General features: G+C 38.5%; 3 protein-coding genes across 3 annotated transcripts; 2 read left to right on the top strand and 1 right to left on the bottom strand.

Annotated features, from left to right (window-relative positions):
- The first annotated feature begins 172 nt into the window (after positions 1-172).
- On the top strand, positions 173-7,117 carry LOC141807978 (C-type lectin domain family 4 member E-like). Its single transcript, XM_074694211.1, has 6 exons — positions 173-1,696; positions 1,769-1,870; positions 2,336-2,494; positions 2,703-2,845; positions 6,634-6,737; positions 6,852-7,117. The coding sequence occupies exons 1-6, from the start codon at positions 1,627-1,629 to the stop codon at positions 7,006-7,008; spliced, it is 735 nt and encodes a 244-aa protein (XP_074550312.1). The 5' UTR covers positions 173-1,626; the 3' UTR covers positions 7,009-7,117.
- A 2,531-nt stretch (positions 7,118-9,648) lies between these two features.
- On the top strand, positions 9,649-11,777 carry LOC141808627 (C-type lectin domain family 10 member A-like). Its single transcript, XM_074695297.1, has 6 exons — positions 9,649-9,718; positions 9,792-9,893; positions 10,358-10,516; positions 10,725-10,867; positions 11,063-11,166; positions 11,311-11,777. Exons 1-6 carry the CDS (start codon positions 9,649-9,651, stop codon positions 11,435-11,437), a joined length of 705 nt encoding a protein of 234 aa, XP_074551398.1. The 3' UTR covers positions 11,438-11,777.
- Positions 11,778-13,457: 1,680 nt separating this feature from the next.
- Positions 13,458-16,045, bottom strand: LOC141808628 (C-type lectin domain family 4 member E-like). The gene is made up of 6 exons (XM_074695298.1): positions 15,976-16,045; positions 15,802-15,903; positions 15,254-15,412; positions 14,903-15,045; positions 13,729-13,832; positions 13,458-13,614 (listed from the first exon to the last, which is right to left on the bottom strand). The coding sequence occupies exons 1-6, from the start codon at positions 16,043-16,045 to the stop codon at positions 13,458-13,460; spliced, it is 735 nt and encodes a 244-aa protein (XP_074551399.1).
- Between the last annotated feature and the right edge of the window lie 2,165 nt (positions 16,046-18,210).

The following is an 18,210-nucleotide window of genomic DNA, read 5'->3' on the forward strand; positions in this document are numbered from 1 at the left end:
TAAAGTTATTTAAGACAAAAATTAGGTCTGAATTGCTTGTAACCAGTAAAAAAATCTGCCAATGGAACAAGAAAAAACTGCTAGAAAATTTCCTTGAGACTAGAATAATGTCTTAACACAAGTAACTTTTCTCTTGTTCCATTGGCAGATTTTTTTACTGGTTACAAGCAATTCAGACCTCATTTTTGTCCCTAAATAACTTTAAACAAGACATTTTTCTGGATTGGTCATGTGAATTTGGCTCTTATTGAGTCTAAAAATGAATTTTCTACTGAAAATAAGACAAAAACACTTGATGAGATTTCAGTTTTTGCAGTGCACACAGGATCAAAAAACTTTAAGAGAAACTTTAAAACTGAATATGTGGAAAAAAAAGCTTAAAGCTTGAATAAAAAACCTGCTCTGCTGCTGCAAAATATAGTCTGATGTGTAAAGTGAAAGCTAGTCGACCAAACATCACTGATATTATCCTGCCTTTAGTTTGTGACTCATCAAACATCCTCAAAGTCAAACCTCCCATGAACTTTGATGCTCTCTAAGTTCCTCTGATATAATCTTTGCCTTAAACACACTCCTGACTTTTAATGAACACACTCAGCCTCTGTCACTGAGCTTCTTTTACGATCAAATGCTGCTGACTGAAAGCAACACGAGAGGAGACGAGTTCTTCCAACAAGAGTCTGGATAATTCTCATCTCATTAGACATTAGATTTTCTGCTGTCAGATCAATAGGAAAGCATTCATACAAGAAGTTTTGTATTTCTAAAACTAGAAAATGAAGCTGAAGTGTTAAAAACTGTGATTTTGAGATACCAGAGGAAGATGAACAAAGTGTAGTTTAAAGATAAGACACTCACTTTCTGCTTTTCTTTATGGTGAAATCATCTGATGGGGTCAGTGTGTGATAAACAACTTTCAGCGCCTTTTGGATAAACTGTTTCTGCTTAAAAAGTTAATGTACTGACACATCATGTATTGATTTTTGTTGTTTTCTATCTTTATTTAATTTCTTTATTCTGGTTTATGGAAATGCTTTCTAACGTTAGCAGAACACAGCTGCGGGACAGAGTTTGATTAACGGGACCAAAAGCAGCTACACCAGGTGTTAATCTCAGTTGTTAAAGTTTCTTTTGTTTCCTCACACGGCAAATCTGTACAAATAAAAAATAATAATAAAAAAATAAATTTTGGCATCAACAGTTTTCCCATTCAGTTACCACTTGAAGACTTTCACGTTAAGTTTTATTCACCTTCCATCTTGGCGTTAACCACACAATTCAAAGTTTTGAACACTCAGATAAATTAAAGTTTTATTAAAGATGTTTTCCATAATTACTGATTGAGAATGATGAGGGAACAGGAACATTTTGCCACAGTGTCAACAAGAAGAAGTGAACCATCCCACTCTGCAATACCCTTACTCTGTTGGGATTGGTTTTGTAAAGAATGAAACTGATTCTGTGGTTACTGCCAAGCTGTTCTAACCACGCGTGACATTTTTAGAGATTGTGACTTCCTCTGAAGTTGAGAAAAACCTGACACTGAAACCAGAAGAGGTTTTTCAGCATTCACGCTCAGTCCAAGCTGCAGAGCCGACCTTCACACAGCTGAGATCCTCAAGATCGATGGAGGAAATCTACGCCAACGTTGAGTCTGATAAACCTGACCACACAAGACCTCCAGCGTGTCAGACAGGTGAGTGTTTGCTCTGATACAAACAATCATCCTTCACTGTCATGTTCCCTTCATGGTCCACTCTGTGTTCAGGTCCCAGGAGCTCACAGAGGAGGTTTCATGGAGCTGCTGTTTTGTTTCTGGGGCTGCTGAGTCTTCTCCTGCTGGCTGGGATCATCGGCCTCAGCGTCCACTGTGAGTCGGTGTTTCATAAATCCAATGTCAGAGAGAAACTCTATGTCTGTTCTACAGATAAAAACAGCCTCTTTCTGGAGTCAAGTTTCAGTATTTTTAAACCATTGTGATGACTTTACAGTCAACCTGTCAGACCTTAGAGCACGTTCTGATGCATTTCAACATCGAGCTGTTCTCCACATTAACCTCACAAAGCAGGAGATTCAAAACATGTTCATGGATGTGTCAGAGTTTTTACCTTCAGGAGTTAAAATGATAATCAAATGTGAAAGAAAGGAGGAAAGAGGTTTTTCTTCTTCATTTTCGCTCTCCACGAACAAAAAAGTGAAGTTGAGATTCTTCCGTCACAGAGACATCAGAGATGCATTTCTTGATAAGCAGACTGATGTGATTGAAAACATCTGATTTATCTCACTGCTTCTATTCTTTCTGTGAGTTTCTGCCTGAACTTGTCTTTGGTTTCAGACCACGTCTCAGCTCGTGATGCATCCGCAGAGATCTCCATCATCAAAGCCAATCTCAGCGAGCGTCTGTCCTCCCTGACTCGACAGAGAGACCAGCTGAACGTCAGCCTGGCTGAAACCACTAAAGAGCTGCAGAGACTTCAGCGTTTGTTGAAAGAGAGTGAGCGCTCTGCGGTCTGCTCACACCACCACAGTGTCACTGTTCAGAGAACATGATGCTCTTACATCCCTTTCTCACTTCCGTTTTCTGCATTCATGTTTTTTAAATGTGGACAGCCACCCAGGCCGAAAGAGGACACACACGTGTGTAAGGATATGTTTGAGGTTACCGTCTGCTCTTCAATGGTTTCTGTTTGTTATATTTTCAGAGAAAACTTGTCCTCCTGGATGGAAGATGTTTGGTTGCTCCTGTTATCTCTTCTCCACGCAGAAAAAGTCGTGGGAAGAAAGCCGACAAGACTGCAGAGCCAGAGCAGCAGATCTGGTGGTCATAGAAAGTTTTGAAGAACAGGTAATGTGCTCTACATATAAACCACAGCTCACAGCTCAGACACGTCCACCTGGTAGGGGGCCTTGGAGCAGTCCCAGAGCTTAATGGGGGAACACAACCAGTTTGGCCTGGGGACAAGTCTGAATCTGGAATAATCAAATAAAAATCTGAAACTTTCTATTTTCCATTAAAACTAAAATAAAGCACTTTCATTAAACTTTTAGAAAAAAGTTTGATGGATATTATCTCCTCATCGCCCAGCATCACTTCTTCTACTACAGTGAAAATTAATTAAAGAACTTCCTGTTCCATCGATTGTGATGTAACAGTGGTTTTAAGAAGTTAATTTGTTCAAAATAGTTGAGATAAATCTAGAAATGAACTCTCCTACATTCCCTATAGCCAGTGAAAGCAGGACAAGTCGATGTCATCTCTTCTTAGCTCATACTTCAGTGCCAGCACGTCATCCTCGTCTCCTTCCTCTCAGCTTGCAGGGAACATTGGCCCTAGCACCGGTTAGCATCACTGTGCTACGGGCTGCTAAATCTGAAACCTTGCATGGTTTCTACAATCTTCAGACACACAGGAACAAAAGTAAAAACACCACTGCAAACACAACCAGTTTGGTGCCATTTTCCAACAAGTGAGCCATAAAAGTAATGGCCGGCTCCAAATGCAAAGAGAACCTAAAAGAAGAAAAAAATAATAACTTTATTTATATAGCACCTTTTAAAAACACAAGTTTACAAAGTGCTTTAACATAAACATAAACGTAAGCACACACACACAAAAAATTAATAAATAAATAAAATAAAATAAAAATAAATAAATAAAACCAAGCACAAAAACAAAACACACAGTTCAAGACGCACTTGTGGAGAAAGACATCATGTATGAGGGCAACAGGAAGCATAGTCAGGGACCCAGACTATACAGGAACCATACAACGTAAAATGAGACCATGAGGACTGGGATAAAGCTAAAACATAAACTCAGTGAGATAAAGGAGGAAAAGGCAATGGAAAGTGCAATAAAAGACAGTTACAAACATCAAATATAAATATAAAAAAATGAAAGATAAATGTAAACAGAATAATGATGTTAGATAAACGAAAAATAAGAATAAATAAATAAATAAATAAGAGAGCAAAAAATGAAAGAATGAAAGAATGAAAGACGAAAGACGTCATCACATAAAAGCCAGCCTATAAAAGTGGGTTTTTAAAAGTGATTTAAAAGAACCAACAGACTCTGCATGCCTTATCTCCTCTGGCAGGTCGTTCCAAAGTCGAGGAGCTCTGACAGAGAAAGCTCTGTCACCTTTAGTTTTGAGCCTCGACTTTGGAACGACCAGGAGACCTTCGCCAGAGGATCTGAGGCTGCGAGCTGGCTCATATTTAATTAAAAGCTCAGAAATGTAAGTAGGAGCACGTCCTGTGAGAGCTTTAAAAGTGATCAATAAAATCTTAAAATCAATTCTAAAACTGACAGGAAGCCAGTGGAGGGAGGCTAAAACTGGTGTGATGTGATGCCGTCTATTAAAACCAGTTAAAAGCCTAGCTGCTGCATTCTGTACTAGTTGGAGGCGAGAGAGAGATTTTTTGTTTAAGCCAGGTAGGAGGGAGTTACAGTAGTCCAGTCTGGAAAAAATGAAGGCATGAATTACTTTCTCAAGATCTGGAGGGGTGAGTATTTGTTTGATTTTTGAAATGGAGCGCAGATGGAAGAAACAAGACTGGGTGATTTTATTGATGTGGGTGGAGAAGGTGAGTTCGGAGTCAAAGATGACTCCTAGATTTCTGGCTGAAGGTTTAATGTTTAATGAGAGTGGACCGAGAGAGGACTGTATCAGGGGGGAATTTGGTATGTTACAGAGAATTATTTCGGATTTTGAGTTGTTTAGTTGAAGAAAATTTTCTGCCATCCAACAATTGATATCATTGAGACAGTTCATGACAGCAGCTAGGCCCTGTGTGTCCTCAGGTCTCAGGGGAAGGTATATCTGTGTGTCGTCCGCATAGCAGTGAAAGGAGACCTGGTGGCGCTGAATTAGATGGCCAAGGGGCAGCATATAAATAGAAAATAAAATTGGACCTAAAACTGAACCTTGTGGTACACCACAGGCAATGGTGGAAGTAGAGGAGCTGTGATTGCCTATGGTGACCGCAAAGGTTCGCTCTAAAAGATAAGACTGAAACCAGCTAAGTGCAGTGTCCTTGATACCCACCCAGTTTTTGAGTCGTTTAATTAAAATAGCGTGGTCAACTGTGTCAAAAGCTGCACTGAGATCTAAAAGGATTAAAATTGAGCCCTCCCCTCTGTCTGCTGCTAAAAGAAGATCATTGGTCACTCTGAGGAGGGCTGTCTCAGTGCTGTGACCTGTTCTAAAACCAGACTGGAATTTCTCAAAGAGGTTGTTTTCAGACATAAAACTTAAAAGCTGTGAAGAAACCACCTTCTCTAAAAGTTTGGATAAAAATGGAAGTTTTGAAATCGGTCTAAAATTGTTAAAATCAGTGGGATCAAGGTTTGGTTTCTTTAAAAGGGGTTGGACGACAGCGTGTTTGAAAGCAGAGGGAAATACTCCCTCTGACAAAGAACTATTAATGATAGATAAAATACTGGGTCCAACCGTTTTAAAAACCTCTTTGAGAAATCTGGTGGGGATAAAATCAAGACTGCACGTAGCTGGTTTCATATGGGCTAAAATATCTGATAAAAAGGGTAAGGACACCGGCTCAAAACTGCTAAAATACTGAAGAACTATCCTGCTTATGGCTAACGGGAGATCAGGAGGAGAGATCTGTTGCCGAATGTCCATTACCCTGTTCGTAAAATGAGTTAAAAACTTCTCACACGTGTCCTGAGAAGCATCAGTAAAATAAGAGGGGGAGGGGTTAGTGAGGGAATCTAAAACCTTAAATAAAACTCTGGGGTTAGAATGATTGACTAAAATCAAATTAGAATAAAATGCTGCCCTTGCATCTTTAACAGCCCTCTGGTAGTTTTTCATGGATTCTTTCCAGATGTTGTGAAAAACCACCAGCCCAGTCTTTTTCCATTTTCGTTCGTTTTTTCTACATAATCTCTTTAAAAAATGTGTGGACTCTGTAAGCCAAGGCTGGGGCTCTTTATTAGAGCTTTTTGCCTTTAGAGGAGCTACAGAGTCCAGGATGGTTCCACAAGTGCTGTTAAAAAGAGAGACAAGCTCTTCTGTGTTAAAAACAGGATTGAGATCTGGGTTGAAGGCTGTTAAAGATGCAGAAATAAAAAGCTCCGAAAACTTGCTAGCAGACATTGAATTGAAAACCCTTCGAAAAACTGGAGTATGATCGGTAAAAGAAGGCTGGGATAAAACCACAGAGAATAAAACCAGTTTGTGGTCTGACACACAGATATCCTTAGTTAAAAAAAAAAAGGAGCTGCCACTCGAGCAGCACTTAAAGGAAAGATGGATGAATCTAAAACTCTTTATTTTCCATTAAGATGAATTCAAATAAAGCACTTTTATAAACTTTTAGAAATAAGTTTGTTTGGATATCATTGGCTTATCACTGAGCATCACTTCTTCTTCTTTAGAAAAAGTTAATTAAAGAACTTCCTGTTCCATCGACCTCACGGCACTAGATCGTACAGATTGTGTCACATCAGTAAACACGGATGTGCTTCAAGAAACATTTCCTGTCAATTAGTTTTGATAATAGATCGTGTGATGTAGCTGTGGTTTTTAAAGGATTGATTTGGTCAAATTGCAAAATAGCTGAGATAAATCTAGACAAGAACTCAGGCTGTCTTCTTTACTTCAACAGGAATTCCTCGTTAACAGCATCAAGGCGTACTCTTGGATTGGTTTGAGCGACAGAGACAACGAGGGGACCTGGAAATGGACGGATGGTGCTCCACTGACTCTGCAGTAAGACACACTGAGGATGTTTTTCTATTACTGCCAGAATAATCAAACCAAACATTCATCATCAAACACGTCTCTCATTTGGATTGAAACTTTCTCGATATTGACCCTCTGTAGGTTCTGGTGGGATGGGCAGCCCGATAATGGTGGAGGAGATCCAAGATGGGGGGAGGAAGACTGTGCTCAGCTAAAAGCTGTCAAGGATAAGGAGCAGAACTGGAATGACTTGAGATGTGAAACACCTGTTTCTTGGATCTGTGAAGCGATAGCTTGAATCAAAGATTTCATCAGTTGGAGATTAGCACAAAAATGTAACATGATTTTTAGCCAAAGTTAATTGTTTTAAATACAGTGGGAAAATAAGTACTAAACGTGCCAACTTTTTTCTCATTACATTTATTTCCAAAGCTGCAATTCAAGTTAAATTTCTACCAGACATTGGTATTAACTCAAATAATCCACACATGAAAAGAAATCACAACGTTCAGGTCCATAAATAATGATTATGGTGAATTAAGTACGATAACACAGGAAAAAAGTATTGAACACACCATGGAAAGGCTGTATACTTTGGACAGGAAATGCACCATATCACCTGAAATCTGTCAGTAATTATTACTTAAACTTCCAATTAGTGCAAACCAACATCAGCTGGGCTAGAGCAAATTGATGGTCCTATAAAAAAGGTTGTTTTTTCACCAAGCAGTTAAATACCACACACCTCATGATGGATAAAGGCAAAGAGCTCTCTGAAGACATTCACAACCTGATTGTTGCTCAGCATCAGAATGGAACTGGTTACAGACTTATATCAAAGCACCTGAATATTGCAGTCAGCACCGTTGGGGCCATTATTCACAAGTGGAAGAAGCACCACCTTACCATCAACAGGCCACGCACAGGAGCTCCTTGAAGATTTCTGACCAGGGAGTCAGAGAGATAGTCAGAAGAGTACTCAACGAGCCAAGGACCACCCTGAAAGTGCTCCAGAAAGACTTGGAGGCAGCAGGTACAATTGTTACAGAGAAAACAATAGGCAATGCACTCCACCACCATGGCCTCTATGGACGCTCAGCCCACAAGACTCCATTCCTCAAGAAAAGGCATGTTGAAGCTGGTTTAAAGTTTGCTAAACAGCATCTTGACAATCATGGCATGGGGTTGTTTCTCATCTCATGGTGTTGACAAACTTCACATAACTGACGGAGCAATGAATGGAGCCATGTATGGGGAAATTCTTGATCTGAATCTGCTGCCATCCACCAGGATGATGAAGATGAGACGTGGCTGGACCTTCCAGCAGGACAACCATCCAAAGCACACGGCAAAGTTGACTCTCAAATGGTTTCAGAAAAAGAAAATCAATCTGTTTGAATGGCCTCGTCAATCACCTGACTTCAATCCAACTGAACATGTGTGGAAAGAAGTAAAGAAAAGGGTTCACCAGAGGGCACCAAAGAATATTCCAGATTTAAAGACAATCTGTGCAGAGGAATGGGCCAAAATCACACCTGAGCAGTGTGGGCCATTAGTTCAAACATTCAAGAAGCTTCTGGAAGCTGTCATTGCAAACAAAGGCTTCTCCACTAAGTATTAGATGAGTCTCAGTTAGCGTGTTCAATACTTTTTTCCTGTGTTATCGTACTTAATTCCACATAATCATTATTTATGGACCTGAACGTTGTGATTTCTTTTCTTGTGTGGATTATTTGAGTTAATACCAATGTCTGGTAGAAATTTTGTTTGAATTGCATCTTTGGAAATAAATGTAATGAGAAAAAAGTTGACGCGTTCAATACTTGTGTTCCGTACTGTATACCAACAGAAAGAAATGGAACATCCTTATACAGATATTCCTCGTTTTATACATTTAATGTAATCAAGTGTTTATGTCTTGTTTAGAGAAAACTGTCTTTTCAGGCTTATTGTGAGGAACATTTAAAAGACGATTTTAAAAGACAAGAATGACTGAACTGCTTATACAGAGTATAAAAATCTGCCAGTGGGGTTGGAAAAAAAATTGTCAAGTTTCTAGAAAAATATTAATGTCCAAGTACAAGAAACTAAACAAGTATTTTTTTTTTAATTTGTTAGTACTTTGGCTACTTGAAATCTTTTATTTACACTTTAAATATATATATATATATATATATATATATATATATATATATATATATATATATATATATATATATATATATATATATATATATATATATATATATATATGTAAGTGGTGAAGTCGCCCATCTGTTTCCTTGATGTCCATTAAATTCAGCTTCCTCAAACTTTCTTCTTTCGCCTAATTTTGTCTCATTTTTCTTTCCTGGTTATTCCAAAGTTTTGTCCTGAATAATAATCCTGAAGTGTTTCACATATGACGTCAGTTACGACTGGTTTCAAAAATTCAAAGCAAGGTCACAACAAAAATATTGGGATTTCAAAAGTGTTTAACTTCACCAAAAGTTGCTGCTGTCCAAGCAAATTCGATACCTCAAGTTCAAAAAGATAACTTCCACCAGAGCCATGTTTGGTTTGTCTCTGCTCTGCTGCACTTTACATTTGGAATAAAGAGGAAAAAGAGGAATTAAAATGTGAGGACTCAGTCTTTAAAATAAGACACCAGCCTCTCATCGAGCAAAGGGTGGCACTTTGTTTCCCCATGAAGTGTGAAGAGAAGCTGTCAGAAAAGCAATATTTCTGTGAGAACACAAAATGACCACAGCAAAAACACAAGGATGGGTCATAACGTCCACTTGAACTGGAGTAGCACCAAAGGTGTGACCAGCCCATCGCTTGTGTGAAGGGAAACTTGTGACTTCCTCTAATGTTAAGAAAAACCTGACACTGAAACCAGAAGAGGTTTTTCAGCATTCACGCTCAGTCCACGCTGCAGAGCCGACCTTCCAGATCGATGGAGGGAATCTACGCCAACACTGAGTCTGATATACCTGACCACACAAGACCTCCAGCGTGTCAGACAGGTGAGTGTTTGCTCTGATACAAACAATCATCCTTCAACTGTCATGTTCCCTTCATGGTCCACTCTGTGTTCAGGTCCCAGGAGCTCACAGAGGAGGTTTCATGGAGCTGCTGTTTTGTTTCTGGGGCTGCTGAGTCTTCTCCTGCTGGCTGGGATCATCGGCCTCAGCGTCCACTGTGAGTCGGTGTTTCATAAATCCAATGTCAGAGAGAAACTCTACGTCTGTTCTACAGATAAAAACAGCCTCTTTCTGGAGTCAAGTTTCAGTATTTTTAAACCATTGTGATGACTTTACAGTCAACCTGTCAGACCTTAGAGCACGTTCTGATGCATTTCAACATCGAGCTGTTCTCAACATTAACCTCACAAAGCAGGAGATTCAAAACATGTTCATGGATGTGTCAGAGTTTTTACCTTCAGGATTAAAATGATAATCAAATGTGAAAGAAAGGAGGAAAGAGGTTTTTCTTCTTCATTTTTGCTCTCCAAGAACAAAAAAGTGAAGTTGAAATTCTTACGTCACAGAGACATCAGAGATGCATTTCTTGATAAGCAGACTGATTTGATTGAAAACATCTGATTTATCTCACTGCTTCACTTCTATCTGTGAGTTTCTGCCTGAACTTGTCTTTGGTTTCAGACCACGTCTCAGCTCGTGATGCATCTGCAGAGATCTCAATCATCAACGCTGATCTCAGCGAGCGTCTGTCCTCCCTGACTCGACAGAGAGACCAGCTGAACGTCAGCCTGGCTGAAACCACTAAAGAGCTGCAGAGACTTCAGCGTTTGTTGAAAGAGAGTGAGCGCTCTGCGGTCTGCTCACACCACCACAGTGTCACTGTTCAGAGAACATGATGCTCTTACATCCCTTTCTCACTTCTGTTTTCTGCATTCAAGTTTTTTAAATGAGGACAGCTACCCAGGCCTAAAGAGGACACACACCTGTGTAGGGATATGTTTGAGGTTACCGTCTGCTCTTCAATGGTTTCTGTTTGTTATATTTTCAGAGAAAACTTGTCCTCCTGGATGGAAGATGTTTGGTGGCTCCTGTTATCTCTTCTCCACGCAGAAAAAGTCGTGGGAAGAAAGCCGACAAGACTGCAGAGCCACAGGAGCAGATCTAGTGGTCATAGAAAGTCTTGAAGAACAGGTAATGGTCTTAATAATTTATCTTTTCCTGATCAGGGTGATCTAAAAATGTAACAAACCAGCTGAGACAGCGAGTGGTTTAAAGGCATAAAGTTTTGATTTCATCCAAAGGAGTCACCAGAATCCGCATCTTGTTAAAACTTCTTCTGATGCCTTTAAAACTTAGATACAGATAAAAGTTTTCAACCATCAACAGGAATTCATCTCAAAGAGCGCCAAGGCAGACTCTTGGATTGGTCTAAGCAAAAGGGACCATGGGGGAACCTGGAAATGGGTTGATGGCTCTTCACTGACTCAGGGGTAAGACACACTGTGAATGTTTAACTCCTCAGCTTTGATTCACTGTTTTAGAGTTTGTCTTTTTCTTTAACATCAGTTTTTAGGGCAGAGGGTTGAAGTGAAACTTAAGTCATGTGAGGATTAATCTCATGAACCTCTTTTCAGCTTCTGGTGGTCCGCAATGCCTGATGGAGATGGGGACTGTGCTCACCTCATCCCTGACAGGAGAAAAGAGGAAAACTGGAATGATCTGAAATGTGACGTGTCCATGCTGTGGATCTGTGAGAAATAGCACGGAGAAAGAAAAAACTGAGAGGCTTTTCTAAGGATACAAACTCTGTATATGTAGGAATGACGTGTGTCTCAGTGTGTGTGTCTTCCTGTGCAGGGTCTTTTCAGGGAGAAGATTAACTATAGCGCTAAATTTAGACCCTTATTCCACCTTAAAGTAAACCAGAACAGTTAGCGTGGTCTTGGTTTGGAGAAGCTGGCTGGACTCAGATCAGGATCATGGTTCAACAAATTTAATGCCAAATAATTCAGCTGGACTTCTGCCCCTGCAGAAGTGAAATTATTAATTATCATGATAGTTTTAGTTTAGATTGTCCTGAAACAACATTCAAAAAGTTTTTAGAAGTTTATGATCTCAGGAACCAGACCCCTCTTGGTCAGCCTGAGGCAAGGAAAGGAAAAGAGGAAAGGAAAAGAAAAGGATACTTGGTAAGGTTCAATACTTCATTTTCCCAGGAAACAAACAGTAAGAGGTAAAGTTATACTTAGAAAAACTTTCTCCAACATGTTCCAGCCAGATAAAAATAGGAAAACAGTGATGTTGCTGAAAGGATATAAAAGAGAAAAGAGAAAGTTTGGCCTATCTAGGTTTGTTCAGAGTTGTGTATTGTATCGTTTGATTAAATCCCGTAAAATGGCTGCAGTTGGTTTTGTCTCCTTGTTATTCCTGTGTCTGTGTTTACATCTGGGAAATCCTCAACACCTCAAAACACAACTGTACAGGACGAGATAGCAGCAGAATTTGTAATTTGTCAGTAATTAAACAGAAAAGACTGAGTCAGCACAAGTTTTATTACATTATTTTTATTTTAAATGTAGCATCAAAGCTAACTGCACATAGAGATGGAAAGAAAAGTTCATGCATGATATGTTTTTAGCTCGACTTAACTTGACCCAAACATCAAAATGAAGTTCCTGGATTAAAATCACTACCTGAAAATAGTATTTGGTCAGGGGACTTTAGTATAATTCGTTTTTCTGTCGATACCAATGAACAGAAAAGGCGAAGATGGAGCCTGTTTTTCCTTTTTCGTTTTCTAACAAAAACGAAAACTTTTTTTTTTTCTTTTCGTTTTTGAATTGAAAAATGAAAAAAGGAAACCAACACGATCAAATTACGGCCGAATTTTGTTTTTTGAACTTTCCTTTTTCGTTTTTTCGTTTCAGGTCTAAAAACGAAGAAACGGAAGAGCGCCATCATAGGTAAACTGGGCTCCCTACCAAAATAAAAGCCTTCCTGATAAATGGGTAATAAAAGATATATTACGTTAAATGACGCTTTTATTTTTGTACAGTGTTTTATCATGTACACTGCTATGATAATCTTAGTTTTTTTCGTTTTTAGACCTGAAACGAAAAAACGAAAAAGGAAAGTTCGGAAAACAAAATTCGGCCGTAATTTGATTGTGTTGGTTTCCTTGTTTCGTTTTCAATTCAAAAAGGAAAAAAAAAAATGTTTTTTTCCTTTTTGTTAGAAAATGAAAAAAGGAAAAAAGGCTCCATTTTTGCTTTTTCTGTTCATTGGTATTGACAGAAAAACGAATTATACTAAAGTCCCCTGACCCTCCAAGTTATTGTGTGATAAACACCCAGAAGACTGCAGGAAAGTCAGTGTGAAGCTACACCTATGTGAGGGACAACGGGCAACATCCAGTTAGTAAAAATGGAGCTTATGTGGAAGTGCTAAAAGTTGCTGTTCATCAAGAATCTGCTACCAAGAATCTCATTTCCAATAAGATGTTTTATTGACTTTTCAGGTGAATGTTCCTCACATCACGTCGAATAAGACATTTTTTCTAAACAAGACCTAAACACTTGATTACATTTTAATTCATGACGTGTATAAAACGGAGAATACCTGAATAAGGATGTCCCATGTTATCTACGACATTCTCAGGTTGGCGTGTTTTGGGCACTTCTAGGTATGCTGTGTTGTTTTCTTTTTGCTGGTAAAACGAAATTAACTTTGGCTAATTTGGCTCACGTTTTTGTGCTGATCTCTAACTGATGAAATGTTTGATTCAAGCTATGGCTTCACAGATCCAAGAAAAAGACGTTTCACATCTCAGGTCGTTCCAGTTCTTCTCCTTACTCTCACCAGCTCTCAGGTGAGCACAGTCTTCCTCTCCTAGGTCTAGATGTCCTCCACCATTATCAGGCTGCCCATCCCACCAGAACCTACAGAGGGTCAATATCGAGGAACTTTCAATCCAAATGAGAGACATGTTTGATGATGAATGTTTGGTTTGATTATTTTGGCAGTAATAGAAAAACATCCTCAGTGTGTCTTACTGCAGAGTCAGTGGAGCACCATCCGTCCATTTCCAGGTCCCCTCGTTGTCTCTGTCACTCAAACCAATCCAAGAGTACGCCTTGATGCTGTTAACGAGGAATTCCTGTTGAAGTAAAAAAGACAGCCTGAGTTCATTTCTAGATTTATCTCAGCTATTTTGCAATTTGAACAAATTAACCTCTTAAAACCACAGCTACATCACACGATCTATTATCAAAGCTTAATAACAGGAAATGTTTGTTGAAGCACATCCGTGTTTACTGATGTGACACAATCTGTACGATCAAGTGCCGTGAGGTCGATGGAACAGGAAGTTCTTTAATTAACTTTTTCTAAAGGAGAAGAAGTGATGCTCAGTGATAAGCCAATGATATCCAAACAAACTTATTTCTAAAAGTTTATGAAAGTGCTTTATTTGAATTCATCTTAATGGAAAATAGAGAGTTTTAGATTCATCCATATTTCCGTTAAGTGCTGCTCGAGTGGCAGCTCCTTTTTTTCTTCTTTTAAGTTCTTTTTGCATTTGGAGCCGGCCATTACTTTTATGGCTCACTTGTTGGAAAATGGCACTAAACTAGTTTTGTTTGCAGTGGTGTTTTTACTTTTGTTCCTGTGTGTCTGAAGATTGTAGAAACCATGCAAGGTTTCAGATTTAGCAGCCCGTAGCACTGTGATGCTAACCGGTGCTAGGGCCAATGTTCCCTACAAGCTGAGAAAAAGGGGACGAGGATGACGTGCCGGCACTTAAGTTTGAGCTAGAAGAGATGACATCGACTTGTCCTGCTTTCACTGGCTATAGGGAATGTAGGAGAGTTCATTTCTAGATTTATCTCAACTATTTTGAACAAATTAACTTCTTAAAACCACTGTTACATCACAATCGATGGAACAGGAAGTTCTTGAATTAATTTTCACTGTAGTAGAAGAAGTGATGCTTGGCGATGAGGAAATAATATCCATCAAACTTTTTCTAAAAGTTTAATGAAAGTGCTTTATTTTAGTTTTAATGGAAAAAAAAAGTTTCAGATTTTTATTTGATTATTCCAGATTCAGACCTGTCCCCAGGCCAAACTGGTTTGTATCCCTCCATTAAGCTCTGGGACTCCTCCAAGGCCTCCTACCAGGTGGACGTGTCTGAGCTGTGAGCTGTGGTTTATATGTAGAGCACATTACCTGTTCTTTAAAACTCTCTATGACCACCAGATCTGCTCCTCTGGCTCTGCAGTCTTGTCGGCTTTTTTCCCACGACTTTTTCTGCGTGGAGAAGAGATAACAGGAGCAACCAAACATCTTCCATCCAGGAGGACAAGTTTTCTCTGAAAATATAACAAACAGAAACCATTGTAGAGCAGACGGTAACCTCAAACATATTCTTACATACGTGTGTGTCCTCTTTAGGCCTGGGTGGCTGTCCACATTTAAAAAACATGAATGCAGAAAACAGAAGTGAGAAAGGGATGTAAGAGCATCATGTTCTCTGAACAGTGACACTGTGGTGGTGTGAGCAGACCGCAGAGCGCTCACTCTCTTTTAACAAACGCTGAAGTCTCTGCAGCTCTTTAGTGGTTTCAGCCAGGCTGACGTTCAGCTGGTCTCTCTGTCGAGTCAGGGAGGACAGACGCTCGCTGAGATCGGCGTTGATGACGGAGATCTCTGCAGATGCATCACGAGCTGAGACGTGGCCTGAAACCAAAGACAAGTTCAGGCAGAAACTCACAGATAGAAGTGAAGCAGTGAGATAAATCAGATGTTTTCAATCACATCAGTCTGCTTATTAAGGAATGCATCTCTGATGTCTCTGTGACGGAAGAATCTCAACTTCACTTTTTTGTTCTTAGAAAGTGCAATAGAAGAAGAAAAAAGTCTGACACATCCATGATCATGTTTTAAATCTCCTGATTTAGATTAAAAAACGTGTTTTAAGGAGAAGAAGTGAAGCAAACCATCGACAAAAGTCTAATCAGAATGTGAAAAGCGGAGGAAAGAAAGCAATAATTCAGTAAAATGTGTTCATCACTCAGAGCAGACGTTGAGTTTCTCTCTGACATTGGATTTATGAAACACCAACTCACAGTGGACGCTGAGGCCGATGATCCCAGCCAGCAGGAGAAGACTCAGCAGCCCCAGAAACAAAACAGCAGCTCCATGAAACCTCCTCTGTGAGCTCCTGGGACCTGAACACAGAGTGGACCATGAAGGGAACATGACAGTGAAGGATGATTGTTTGTATCAGAGCAAACACTCACCTGTCTGACACGCTGGAGGTCTTGTGTGGTCAGGTTTATCAGACTCGACGTTGGCGTAGATTTCCTCCATCGATCTAGAGGTTCCAGCTGTGTGACGGTCGGCTCTGCAGCATGGACTGAGTGTGAATGCTGAAAAACCTCTTCTGGTTTCAGTGTCAGGTTTTTCTCAACATTAGAGGAAGTCACAAGCTCCAAAAGTTCACAAGTGGTTAAAACAGCTTGGAAATAACCACAGAATCAGTTTCATTCCTTACAAACCAATCCCAACAGAGTTAGGGTATCGTCTGGGATGTTTCACTTCTTCCTGTTGACACTGTGGCAAAATATTCCTGTTCCCTCATCATTCTCAATCAGTAAACATGGAAAACATCTTTAATATAAGTTTAATTTATCTGAGTGTACAAAACTTTTAAATGTGTGGTTAACGCCCAGATGGAAGGTGAATAAAACTTTGTGGGGAAGTCATGAACGTGGAAGTGTTCAAGTGGTAACTGAATGGGAAAACTGTTGATGCCAAAATTAATTTTGTTATCATTTTTTATTTGTACATATTTTACTCATGTTAAAGCACATTTCCATAAACCACAACAAAAGAATGAAATAAAGACAGAAACAAATAATCACAACATGATTTTATCGTACAAAGAGTCAATGCTGAACACAGGTTTTTTCGGCGTAGGATATCGACTTTGTGCTGGTAACAAAAATCCTCTGAGCTCGTCTTCCTCTGCCGCTGACTTCACTGTAACATTTCCAAACACAGGAACTGCTTGGTTATTTTTCACAGACATAGGGTAGAGAATAGTGGCACGACAAGTCGTTCCAGTTTTCTTCGGCTCTCACGCCCGCAGTATTGATATGGACACAGTCTTCCTCACCATGTTTTGGGTCATTATTGCCGTTATCTGGCTGATGTTTTTGCCAGAGCCTATAGGATGTTAAAAATAAGCTGTCACACACTTTTTCCTCCTTTAAAATCATTTAATGCAGCTTCCAGTTTTTCTGACAGACTAGTTTGTGAACACTCTGTGAGCAAAGCTACGGGAACAGTCGTGGAGAGTAAACCCAGCTGTGTCAGGAGCAGTTGTGACTGAATTTATCCTGAGGTGTTTCACTGTGTGTCTTACGAGAGCGTCAGCGGAGTGCCGTCTGTCCATTTCCACGTCCCTTCATCGTCCACGTCACTCAGACCGATCCATGTGGTTCTCTCTGTGGCATTACTGACAAATTTCTGTCAAAGGTCACAGAAAAGCAAGACGTGAAAAACAGTGGTGGGCTGAGTTTACAGCAGAGTTGTTCAAATTTATTTCATTTATGAGCGCCTTGAAGGTCACTCTAAAAATGCAGCAATAAAAAAGAGACAATATCAGAGTCAACAAAAGGAAATAAGACAAAACCACCGTAAGAAATAATGCAGATATGTGGTTGATGATTTTTGGAAAAAGCACTTCATGAACTGCATTTATTATTTTATGTCAAACTATTTTTCCTTTTATTTATTAATAAATATTTATTTAATTTATTAATTTTATTCTTTTTAACTCGTTTTATGTTTTTTTCCTCTGTTTAAATAATTAAATTTTATTTAATGTGAAAAATAGGTATTTCAATTCTTACCATTTTATTTTTATAATTTTTTTGTGTTACTTTAATTAATTTTAAGGTTTTCATTTGTGTTTTCTAATAAATTATTTTATTTTAGTTATTTACAAAACGTGTCATAAACTGCATTCATTATTTCATGATGAACTTTTTTTTTTTTTTTTTTACATTTTGATTAATTTTAATATATTTTGATTCATTTTGTATTTTTTTTCTCAGATACAATAATAACATTTTTATTTGAATTTGTTTAAAATAATTTTATTTAATGTTAAAAAAAGGTATCATTGTTCTTTGATGACTTTTATTTTATTTAATTTAATTTACGTTTTCATTAGTGTTTTCTTATTATTAATTGTATTCTAGTTAATTACACAGAATGCCACGAACTGCATTTATTATTTTATATTAAACAATTTTTTTTTGTTTTTACATTTTAATAAATTTTAATCTATTTTGACTCATTTTGTGTTTTTTTTCTCAGTTACAACAATTAAATTTTATTTTATTTTGATTTATTTTAAATAAATTTATTCAATGTATATTAAGGAATTTTAGTTCTTACCATTTTATTTTGATATCTTTCATATGTTATTTTATTTAATTTACGTTTTCATGAATGTTTTCTAATAA

The sequence above is a fragment of the Halichoeres trimaculatus genome, unplaced genomic scaffold, assembly GCF_033239565.1.
Source record: "Halichoeres trimaculatus isolate MK-OKI-2021-1 unplaced genomic scaffold, fHalTri1.1 fHalTri1_scaffold_19, whole genome shotgun sequence".
NCBI classification, from domain to species: domain Eukaryota; kingdom Metazoa; phylum Chordata; class Actinopteri; order Labriformes; family Labridae; genus Halichoeres; species Halichoeres trimaculatus.